This window comes from Phoenix dactylifera, chromosome 11 (genome assembly GCF_009389715.1).
Source record: "Phoenix dactylifera cultivar Barhee BC4 chromosome 11, palm_55x_up_171113_PBpolish2nd_filt_p, whole genome shotgun sequence".
In the NCBI taxonomy this organism is placed as follows: Eukaryota; Viridiplantae; Streptophyta; class Magnoliopsida; order Arecales; family Arecaceae; genus Phoenix; species Phoenix dactylifera.
The window spans coordinates 3,830,039-3,842,826 of NC_052402.1; the positions used below are offsets into that span (position 1 = coordinate 3,830,039).

General features: G+C 36.2%; 1 protein-coding gene across 1 annotated transcript; it reads left to right on the forward strand.

Moving 5' to 3' along the window:
- Positions 1-25: 25 nt before the first annotated feature.
- Positions 26-12,472, forward strand: LOC103721099 (probable N-acetyltransferase san). Its single transcript, XM_008811151.4, has 3 exons — positions 26-423; positions 1,826-1,948; positions 11,931-12,472. Exons 1-3 carry the CDS (start codon positions 285-287, stop codon positions 12,146-12,148), a joined length of 480 nt encoding a protein of 159 aa, XP_008809373.1. The 5' UTR covers positions 26-284; the 3' UTR covers positions 12,149-12,472.
- Positions 12,473-12,788: the final 316 nt, after the last annotated feature.

Below are 12,788 nucleotides of genomic sequence, written 5' to 3' on the forward strand. Positions count from 1 at the left end.
AAGATTTGGAGAAGAATTTTAGCAACTTACGTTAAATAAAAATATATAAATTGGAAGTGGGGATGGGAGTCATCCCTGGAGGAAGAAGTCGAGAAGGGAGGGCATCGACGAATGCTCGCCCGCTCCATAACAAGAAGTCGATCATATTACTTAAGGGTTCCGTTTATTCTTCTCCCCCTTCTTGGTTCGTACATATATTTTGCTAGGTGGGGATACAGAAATAGATAGACAGGAGAGAGAGCGCGAGAGAGCAAGCGGAGGAGGGCGAAGGGAGCGGGCGAGAGATGGGGGTGATATCGCTGGATGGGGTTCGGGACAAGAACGTGATGCAGCTCAAGAAGCTCAACACCGCTCTCTTCCCCGTTCGCTACAACGACAAATACTACGCCGACGCCCTCTCCTCCGGCGAGTTCACCAAGCTCGGTCCGTTTCTCTTCCTCATGATCTTTCTTCTTCTCTTTAGCTCTCGGTCAATAGATTAGATGTGGATACTTATCTTGTTCTTGTTTGATTGGTTGCTACGTGCGATCGATCTTGACGGGTGAACTTTGTACATGGGTTGGTTGTTCTTGATTTATCTTAATCCTTTTTCGGGGTCTGGTTTTCTCTCTTCTTTCGATCTACATTCGAGGTTTTCTTGTATTATTGTTTTCTGATGGGTTTGTTTTGTTTTCTTGCTTCATCCAAATATAATTCTAGCGTTTGGCTTATCTCATGACATTCTTTGTTGTTTTCTAGGAACTAGAATCGAGATTTCCCGAACTATCTTTACTAGCGTTTTTACCTAGCGAGATGTTGCGGTACATTGGTGTGACTTGGGGTTTTAATTGTACGAATTAGCTTTCGATACTTTCTGCTAGAGAATGTACATTTTTAGGGTTTTTATTTTTTATTTTTGATGATTGCTTATGTTAGTGTTTTGGATAAACTGGTCCTTTGGATGGTTTTCGCGTAGTACTAGTAGCTAATATGTTTTCCCCTCTTTGTTTCTGCTTAGTATACATTCTTTGTCTTTCCTTGTATTAACATTATGGTTGGTCCAATAAATTCATGGCTGTAATTCCTTCCCCTGTATTGGCAGGTGTTTTGCAAATCACCTTGGTTTTCTTAATTAACTTAGTCATATCACTATATGTGCAATTACTGTTATGGTTTGTCCTTTAGAATTTATTAGAAACTGGACTTGACGGTTGGCAAGTTGTTTGCTAAAATTTTTAAAAAGCTCTGTTTTTTCAAATGAGGAGCAGTCAACAGGCAATCAATATGATTGCAATGTCGTCTGCTGATTTTGTCAGCTGACAATTGTAGTTTATACATTTGTTAAGTAATTATAACAATCATTTACTTTTTTTGTGATTAAGCTCTAGAATGGAATTATAACTTGTACTGATTAACTTTAAGTGATAAATATATTGTCTTTTCTTTGCCCACCAAAGAACAATTCTCTTTCAACACTGGCTATATTGTTATGTATGCCTAATACATATTTTAATATGGCTTACTTCTTGAGGTGCAAAATTCCAACAAAATTTATAATGTGTTAAGTCTATGTTTGGTATAATACTATTTTAAAATGGTGTTGACTTGAGAAGTTTAATGTTGGAAGTCATTTTTGTTTTCAACTGACATCTTAACAATCAAATGTTGCAGTGTCCTGCTGGGATCATGGTATAGTTACAATGGCATTTTCGTGGATTTTAGTTTCAATTGTTGCCATTGAAAACTTGATATTTTTTATTTAAATTTTACAGATGTCGTATTCTTTTCTTTTTTTTTTGATGCATAGAGATGTCCTATTCTTTGACATAGTTCTACTCTTCTGTAGCTTATTACAGTGACATATGTGTTGGTTCAATTGCATGTCGCCTTGAGAAAAAGGAAGGAGGGGCCATTCGTGTTTACATTATGACATTGGGAGTTTTGGCGCCATACCGTGGCCTAGGAATTGGTAAGCAGATGGATTCCTCTTGTATTATATCTGTTGTCTGCAAAATGCTGCAGAGCACCTTTTGTTTAATGCATTTTTCCATGTCATCATTTTTGTCTAGTAACATATGTGGACATAATGTGCATGTATATTTGGTAGAATATTTTTTTTCAAAGGAAAAGGAACTTTTCATTGCTGAAAGAGACAACTTTCATTCTGAAAACCTAAACATATGACGACTTGTTTTTCAGCTTCTTGAGTTAATAGACATATGGTTTAATTAATTGAGCTTTCTCATGCCCAGACTAAACATCAAATATCTCAAGTTACAGTTTTTTTTTCGTAGCATAATAAATCGTGATATGAAGTGATTTTTCAGTTCCATGGAACTGGATCTCTCCATTATCCTTTTTGTATAATAAAAAATTTGCGCCTCAAGTTGGATTATGTCATGCTTACCAAAGTAAAATGTAAAAAGTGATGTTCTTGTAATGAAAAATATTTGTTCCTCCTGTTAACAATCAATTGTGTTGCTGTGAGGCTGTAACTGACACTATCCTTATGATATCATTATGATTAACTGGTACCCTGAACCAAAAACTTCATCCTTTTTTGTAGCCCTTATGGCTGTCTTAAAATTTGAGATTTGATTCTGTGGTTGTTGTCTTAAATTCATTAATAGTTGCTTGGTTTTTTTCTGCATTCTGTTTTTTATTGTAGCATTAGTATTGTACATAAGGATGATAACTACACGGCCTGTCTCTTCAAATTGGGATCTGGTATGATCACCAAGTTATGTTCTTGTAACCGAATAGATTTTCTCCTCAAGGAAGGCAATGAAATTTATTATTTTGGGATATGTTATAATATCCAACCAAGCCAAATTCCTGGATAATGTGTAGTCTGAACAATTTTTCCCCCAATTTAGTAGCCCTCATGAAAATCTTTCATGTAAACTGGACATAGATTACCTTTGTATTCCAACATTTAATTGTATGTCTTCTGGCTGGCAATTTTTAATTTCCATAATGCATGGCCTCTTTTCAATATTTTTTTTCTACTTTGGCATCCATCATATCTTCTAGGAAGTAATGTTATTTGCTGGGTCTGATTTCTTGTGAGATCACGTAGATCTAGTTGGATATTTCAAGTTAGTTCATTCTTTTGGGCCAAGTTGTACCTCATTGTCATCCTAGCCTTTGATTTGAGTATATGTTGTCTTTTATATTACTTTAAAGGTCCTTGGGAAGAAGCACATACAAGGTACATTTTTAAACTGGCTGTGGCCTAGCCTGAAAATTCTGAGAAGACATTGTTATCATCAGTAAAGAAAAAAAAATGGTCAAACATGTTAACTTGAAAATTTAGCCTCACCTACAGTGATTGTCATTGATTGTGTCAAGTACCATGTGAAGTTAGTGTGCAACAATTTTCTAAATAAGCAGTTTTAAAAGCCTGGCATGGTCTGTTGTTATACAAGTAACTCAATTGTGATACCACATCTCGTGGCCTGAAGCTTACAAGTTTATTTAATGTAAAAGTATGATCTGTTGCAAGCTTGTCATTCTATTATCAGATTTCGTTTTAACATAAAGCCTTTTTAAGCAAGTAGTATGACTTTGATAAAGTTGCAGAGCTGCGGTGTAATTCTTCATTTCATGAGCTCTTTATGGCTTATGCAATTAAAGGAGTTTATTAAGCAATCATTGACACGACACATGAACTACAAGATAGCACACCATGACAAGCCCACAGGCATCAGCTTCTATAAATGCTATGTGCAAGTAGTGCAAATTGCCTGCTTCCATATTACTAGGAAAGAGTCCTCTTTTGGTACCAACTTTGGTCTTGTTCGAGAAATTGAACCATGAAAAAATGATAAGAGAAAGCAAAGAGGTAGACCCATTGCTGATGATGACTCGAAGAAAGATGCAGTACAAGACTTTATATGTCAATATATGCCTGCAAGGGAAAGAGAAGAAAGGTCTCTGATTGTGAGGTTCTATCAAAGACAAGTCTATATAATACAATTAACAAAATGGAGTTGAACTCCAAGGGCTTGCTGGCATGGGTATAGGTCTAGTTATTCAGGTATAGATATATCTGAATGATCCAAACTAGGAACTTCATAAGCATCAATAATATAATGGAGGAAGTTATATTATGCATAATTGGATTTATTTTTTCTCTCTTTTTTTCTCTTTCCTTTTATATTTTTTTCTAGGTGGGATAGTTGTTGCTGTTGTTGGTGGTGGTAAAGAATTGAAACAGTAAAACTGACTTAGTGTGAACTGTCATGTCATACATGTATCATTGTGCTCCATCATTTTTGGATGTATTTTCACTCTGCTTAAAAAGCTATTAAGTTTTCTTTATAAATTCTCTTGATATAATTGCAATAATCGAAAATTTATTGGAAAATCCTGCATGAAGATTTTAGATAAGTCAGTCTAAATAATTTATTTCCTATTGAATTTGATCAATTGATAGAACATGTCAGATATTATGATTATTATTTTCCCTATTAACATCATAGGAAGAAATTCTCTGTAAGTTTAATTTCTCAGTTGCAGTGTTCCTCTCAATCAAAAAGAAAACACATTCAACGATACCATCAGATGACATACAAAAGTTGCTGCATATATTTAGAGTTTGCCATTTTTTGTGTGCTTGTCATAAAAAGATGGACTTATATGACACCAACTTGTGATACTACACATGCTTTTGATAGCATTACTCTGTTTCTACTATATTGATTGCACTTTGTGTCCACCATACCTAGCACTGGCCTTTTTTTTTTTTTGATATTAGCACTAACCTTATCAATATCGATATCCGAACTGCAGTACTGAACAGTAGGGTTGTTAGATATATCTTCTGCAATATAGTAATGTTAAAAGTTGAGTGAATGTGAGCCTTCCAGGCTAAACTTTTGGTGCAATATGGTCAGCCAATCATCTGATATAAAGCTGAAACTGTGGCAGATGCAATTAGTCACACTTTCCTGCTGATATGGATTTTTTCATAAATTTTGTTGATAATCTGGTTCACATAATTTGGGTAATCGAGTTTAGACTGCACTGGCAGCCTGATTGTTCATAACGAGGTGCTAATCGCACTATCCCTGACTTTTCATCTGTAAAGCCTCTTGTTTGTAGCTGTTTTGCTATCTACAGCATTTTTCTTAAAACTGCCACCTGCTATCTTGCATTTTGCATGGATATATGAGATTTTATAGATGAATTCTGAAAGTTTTTTTGTCTGTAAATATCAAATTTCTTCAGCTGTAGCATGTGACTAGAAAATTCCATGTGCCTTTCACAAGTAAATGTTGATAAGGTAACTTGATTAATATCAGGCTACTTTACTGGTATGTTACTTTTGCATTTATTTATTTTTCCTCTTTTTCTCATGACTGTCTTAATTCTGCTGGAAGTATGTGCCTATGATTTTTTTCCTTGCCTTGGTTTCTTGGTTCACTGATAGCTGCTACGCTCAAATGCTTGTAGAGCTTGATGGTAGCCAATGGAAAGCCTTCTGAATGTGTCCTGATAGCTTCGTTACTCTGACTAGTTTGGTGCAACTTTTGGCTGTTAATATTGCTAGTCATTAGCTTTCATCACTGGTTAGCCTTTCCATGCCACCAATTGTCATTTGATGTGTATCTGGATGGTGCTCATAACGTTACTGTTTTCATAATATATACACGTGTGAAGTACACATAGGGAGTAGAAAAGATTTTACACCCACAAATTCAACATTGATGATCGAAAAATGGAAATCTAAACTGCTGGATATGATTTTTAAGGCCTAAAAATATTTACTTATAAACAATCATGTGTTTTTCTAAACTTCTAGCCTACCATTCAATTACAACCATACATGTGGCTTGAGTTGATGCGCAAGTTAGGTGTTTTCCAAAACATATGATTTTATGGACAAGGTATTTTAGCCTTCTAAATCACATCCAACAGTTGCCTTTTTGTTTTTGAATCACCAACATTGAACTGGTGGACGTACATAAAATCTTTTGTTTACATCAGATGTATATTATAACGACTTCCATATATGTATATTCATTTAGACTACATTTAGTTAGGGGATAATTTGGAAGATTGTTAAATCATTTATTCCTCCTTATTCAGCCAAAGGCATATGTGAACACCTAGATAAATCACTGATCTGGTCGGGGAGAAGAAAAATTTCTTCAAACTGCTCAATTCAAATCTCTCAAAATAAAATTAGAAGAAGAAAGAATTACGAAAGTAGGCCTCAAGTCTTCTTTTTTTTTTTAGTGATGATAAAAAAAAATGAGCTACACAATCTCTATTTATTATGGTGAAGTCCACCCTTTCACAAGTCGAGTCGAATTTTTCTTTCTAAGTTTGATAGAATTAGCTCTCCAAAAATAAATATGACTAATAAAAATAATTAAAAAAATAAAAATTGTATAAGAGATAGATCTCAACATCTACATCAACTCTGTCTTCTATCGCTTCACTTGATTCTTCTCACAGAGACACCTGATCAAAGTCTTGACTGAAAAGTAAATTTTCAGTTTGACCAGCCCTTTTTAGGTCTCAAAAAATGAAATTTGGGCTCGATCGCTATAGGTGCCATCCTCTAAAGAGTGGGGCATCACGTCATAGATCTCAAAAAACTATCCGATTTTTTTTTTAAAAAAAAGATCATCTTAATAAGACGCTGTATGATCAAGTTATGGCCTCCGAAAGTTTAGCCTGCGACTCCGCTTTTCGATGTGGTGAAACTTGCTCCTGAACTCTGTCCAGCCCTACTCCTAGTGGTCAACGTAGTCCACATCGAGTTTAGGGATCCTCTTAGATCAGGGTGTTTAAGAGATGTAGCTCCCGCTAAATCAGTACCGAAGGTGAGGAAATATCTGTTTTTCTGTCTTGCGGTTGAACTATCTGACTTTGCTCGGAGATGGTTTTTGCTCTAGTTTTTCTTTGCTCTCGGGTCTCAGCAAATCATTTGCTCGGCTCCTGCATATGGACTTCGTGGTAGGGACGCTCCTTGCTGTCCTTCCTTGTCGACGATGACTACGACTCCTCGATCTCGATCTCGGAGATCAGTCAGTGCAACCAAAGGGCGAGAGCTTGGCCTCTTATAAGTAGTTTCGGGTTGTACCATAATCATAAACTTGTTGTAGACATTAACAAGTTGCTTCGCTTGAGCAGTAGTTGCAAGGTCAATGTTACCTTATATTCTTGAGGCATTGATCATAAACTCTTTTACATCCTTTATGAGATAATACTTTCTCTGTTGTCTGTAGAAGATTGCATCTTGATCCTAAAGGTATAGGCTCCCAAGTATAACCTGGCAAATATCCAAAGGAATACTTCACAAGTTACCTCGTCAATATATCTCTCAGTTATGGCGAACTTGAAGGTACACTGCTTGGTGATCTTCAACTCGACGTTCATTTGAATCCAACCAAGAGGGTAAGGATGTAGATGAGGCTTGGTCTGCAAGCCCAGCTTCTAAACTAGGTTTTCAAATATGAGGTATTTCTGGCTTTCAGTATCTACAATAGCCTCGATGATGCTCTGCTTTATCTGGATCTTTAAATGGAAGAGTTCCTCTTGCGCCTTAGATTTGCCTCAGTTGTTGTCTTGGGTTCCCTTGCCGTCAAAGCTTAATTTGGAGTCTACTTGCTTAAGCAGCTTCTCAAACTTCTACAGCATTGAGAACCACCTTTTCTTTCTTTTTGGAATTATCATCCTTCTGCATCTCTCTTCAACTGTAGTTCGAGATGAAGTTTCCAACACTTTTTTCTAGTGTCCATGGAGGTTACAGTGATCATAGTAATTTTTTCCAAGCCGTATTGGTTTACTTCTTGTCCTGCTCCCCCTTCTGACTTGATTTTCCACCATTTTGTCTGAACTGGTCGCCCTTCTTGTCTTCCCTAGGTCGATTCTTCTCCTCAATCTCCATAGCCTTCATGCTGGCTTCGCTGATGCCTTCAACTTTGAAGAGCTTCATCTTCTTCTGGATGCTCTCATGTTGACCTTCAACGTACTTTATGAAAACTGCATGATCGTCAATGGAGATGTTGAGTGAGATTGCTTGCTTGTGGAACTTAGTGGTGTAGTCCTGGACAAACTGATCATACATCCACCGATTCTCCTCATAGTCGATTGGGTAGAACTGCTTCTTGATTAGGCTCTTGAATTTGCTCCATGTCAAACTAGAAACGTCGTTCCTCATATAGGAATTCCGCCAAGTAAGAGTATAACTAGAAAGTTTGAGATGAGGAAAAGCTACCTTTTGGACACTGGAGTATCCGTAGATAGTAAAGTAGGTCTTTAATTAATGTAACCAGTTATTTAGCTTCTCTACATCAACAGTCCTGTCGTATACAAGGATCTTGATTCGAGTTTCAACTTACAGGGTTGAAGAGAGAGATTGTGTACCTATATGTTGCTCATCCTCCTCGTTGGATGGTGGATCTTCATCTCCAGACATAGGAGACAACTTCGCAACAGGAGTTGCTGATGCTTGTGCTGAAAGTATCGCCAATCTGGAGATGATCTCGGTAAGTTGGGCAATCTTCTCTACTTGTAGAAACGTCCCTTCGTCTCATCATTAATATAGAAAATCTAGCAGCCATACTCGTCTTTGTCCTTTTATGTACTTGAGGCACGGATAGCTTCTCTCTTGATTGTTTGTATTGCTCACGTGTTTGGATCATGAATTAAGGACCCCACAGAGAATCGACGCTATAGTACTAACTTGATCTGATCGAAGAGAAGGAAGATTTTCTTCAACTCGCTCAACTCAAATCTCTCAAAAGAAAATTAGAAGGTGAAAGAATTGTGAAAGTATGGCTTAAGTCTTCTTTTTATTTCATTGATGATAAAAAACGAGGTACACAGGCTTTATTTATAATGGTGAGGTTTGCCCTTACAATTCGGGTTAGATTTCTCTTTCTAATTCTAATAAAACGAGCTGTTTAAAAATAAATATGACTAATATAAATAATTAAAAAAAAACTAAGCTTCTATAGGAGGTAGATCTTGACTTATACATCAACTTTGCCTTCTGTCGCTCCATCTGATTTTTTTTTCCAGATGGAGAGATTTGCCTGATCAAAGTTTTACTTGAAAGAAAAATTTTTGGTTTGACTGGCCCACTTCATACCCCAAATGATGGAATTTCGCTTGATTATTTTTAGGAGCGCCGCCCTCTAAAGGGTAGGGCATCATGTCGTAGATCTTGAAAAACTACTTGATAAACAAAAAGATCATCTCAATTTGACATCGTATGACCAAGTTATGGCCTTCAAAAACTTGGCTTACTATTCGGCTTTTCGATGTGACTGATCTCGTTTCTGAATCCTGTCCATCCCTACTCTAAGTGGCCAAAGTAGTCTACATTGAATCTGGGGATCCTCCTAGATCAATCACTTTTCAAAAGCGCAGAAGAAAATGGTCCACATTAAATGTTCAAGTTACTGGGTTTGTCCTGAGATCAATGCCTAAAGACCCAGCATATAAGTCTGGCTGAAAGTTCTGATCCTGCTTCTGCCTTTTCCGTGCATGCTTTTCCAATGCATCTGTTGATCTTCTCTTCTTCTCTGAACTTGACAGAGCAGAGTTCGAATGGTGTTCTTCATCGTTGTCACTGTCAGGAGATGACTGAGCCTCGGATCCTTCTGTTGGATCTTCTTCACTAGGTTCCTCATTTTGTTCCTCACTTGGTTCTTCAGTAGGCTCTTCTTCACAGGGTTCTTCATCTGGTTCTTCACATAATTTTCTTTGGACAGGTCTTCTTCCTCATGAGGGTCTGCACTCTCAACATCAGCATTCTCATCATCACTGCAATTTCTGATGAGCAAGCTTGGATCAACTGAAGCTCCCTGCTTCCCCATACTTGGGCTGCTTGCACAATTAGTAGCAGCTCTCTTAAGCACACCAATAGATTACAATGGACATCACTAGTTCATTATGAAATGCAAAATGCATGACCAATCATGAAAAAAATGTTTTACAAACATCAAACATGGAGTTAACAAAAGGTACAAAATATATCAAAAAATATTCTATATCAGATAAATTACCTACTATTTATTTTTAAACCATTTTGGTACTTACCTAGCAGTAGAAAAAGTACAATTTTTGCCCGGACTTCAAATAGCTTAGCTTTAACCATGTCAATGGTCTCATATTATTTGTTGATAAAGAATTAAAGTAGATTTACCAATAAGTCACAAAATGCTATGATATAAATATATATAAATATATAAATATATATTTATTTATAGTAATTATTATAATTATGTATATTTATTGTAATAATTCTTATATATATTTATTTACCTCACTTAACCTCAGAATAATTTACTCATACAGAAAGGTGGGGACTTTGACGCTTCTCCTCCAACTCGATCCATTTAACCCAATTGTTCTGGATTCTTTTTAATTCTCAAACCAAATGCAGCCCTAGTACTGCTGGCTTAGAAGATAAGCCAAAAATTCATTAGTTTCACCCCCATGATAAGTTTGGAACCAAGATTTCTATTGCCATGACTCTGGTGCTGTTGCATAGGCACCTCCCCAGAATTTTAGCTCCCTTGTTGGATCCACCAAGTTGTCACTGTCCCTGTATACTGCTGCTTGGTTACCACCGCTTCTGCTTCCTTCTGACCACCCGCCCATCAACCAGATTGAGTGAGCTCAGAGGTGATTGTGCACTCACCATATGCACTAAAAACCATGCATTATATAAAGGCAGCAATTTTTTTAGGGAACCGTCTCTTATTATCACATTATTTTAGATTGATTTTCCAACTGTTCAAATGGATTTTTCTTGATTTTGGACAGGTAAAGTTGTAGATTTTGTTCTCAGAGAAAAAAAATTCTAAGACGACATATCAGGTGTGTCGCATAGTTTTCTTTAGGAACCATTTTCATTGATTGTTTCATCTCTGCCCAAACTCTATATTTATGCTAGTTCCGGTTTGGGTGGCTGCTCAATGATTTGATACAATCTCTGACCCCATCATCTGTTTTGTAAATGCTTGGCTCTTGCAAATGTATTAAGCAAGATAAATATATTTGAGTAGAGACCATTCCAGTTTTTTTGAGAAAAAAGAAAAGAAAAATTCTGAGGTCATTTAGCTTTTTGTTTCATTGACTTGCTGGCCTTAATACTCAGCAGGTTTTTGGAGTGCTGCTACTGAATTTAACATTCTACATTCTAAATCTAATGATTTATGTATAGGGTAGCAATTTATGGCCGGACCTGCAACTAACCCAGCTCTATTGGATTCAAGTTTCACATTAACAGGTCCAGATCATAATCAGTCAGGTTTAGGTTTAGAGTTCTGACTTGTTCTTATGTTGACATTTAATAGTTAGTTGGTTCATGACCCTACCCGTTTAAAATTCTTTTAAACTGTTTAAGACTTGTTTAACCTATTTATGACCCATTAACCCATTTAACTGGATTCGACCTGTTTATTAAACATATTATGTGGGTTGGTTCGGGTCATATTTTAGGTCGAAGATATTTGACCTGACCCACATCTGACTGATAATATGCTACGCATTATGTGTTGAGCATTATTGATCCTGATTTTCAATGTGCATAGCTAGAAGCTTAGCCAAACATACTTAAGAATGGAGATGTGTATTCCATTATTAATCCATGACTATATGACAGACCTAAACTGTTTTTATTAATCTTATGTTAATCCTGGTCTATCCAAGTTCTATTCTAGGGTGAAGATTTAATAGCTTATAAGTCATAACATCACCTGCTGTTTATTCTTGATGTAAGATTACGTAAAGATGACATAATTTTTCGTATCTTTAAATTGTATAAGCTTTTCAGCTTTGTAGACCTCTCTTGGTCTATTGTTAGTGCCAATTTTAACTAGTTTGTAGAATAGTCTATACTTCTAAATCAGTTTATCGGGGCCAACATTTATGGTATGAATTAAGAATCTTGGCCAACTTGAAACTTCGCTTGTCTTTTGCAGGTACAAAGTTGTTAACTCATGTATTAGATCTTTCTGCCAAGCAGAACATATCAGAGATCTACTTGCATGTGCAGACAAACAACGATGATGCCATTGGCTTCTATAAGAAGTTTGGGTTTGAAATCACAGATACGATACAGAACTACTATACAAACATCACTCCACCTGATTGCTATGTTCTCAGTAAGATTATTGCTCAGGTTCATCCAAAGAAATGAGTGACTTTTTATGTTTATTTTGTAAAATGCCCAGAGGTCAAACAATTTGGCTTTGAGGTTCAGGAGATTGAAATGATATGCAGCTCGAGTTACTTTTCCAATCATGAGTTGGCAGATTGAGATACCATGCATTTACATCATCTTGCTGTTACCATTTCTGAGCACTCTTTTGTGGCTGTCTGATTTTTTTAAATTTAAAACAATGTTGGTTGCAACCACCATTCCCAAATTCCGGCTACTTACGTGTTTCATATTTATTTTAATGGTGCTGATGTATCTTGTACTTTATATTTCTATCAAAATGATATTGTGAACCTTTGATCACACACGTGTATGCATGTATCTTTATATTATTATTATTTACCCCTTAGCCTATGCTTGGGTGTATAAATATTTGGATAGGTCCTTGCAAATATTGCATGGGCTAATGGTTAAAAAATACATACATATTAGGATGCTTTCGAAAGTATGTTGGCCCTAAATGTTTTTTTTTCTTAAAAGCAATAAAAGATTTCATGAAATGAAAAGTAGGATTATGAATCATGTCATGAGACGTGCAAGTTATTAAAATTTTCTTATGAAAATCTGTTATCCATGCATTCCTTGTACCAATAACACCACCAATGAGCCAAACTACACA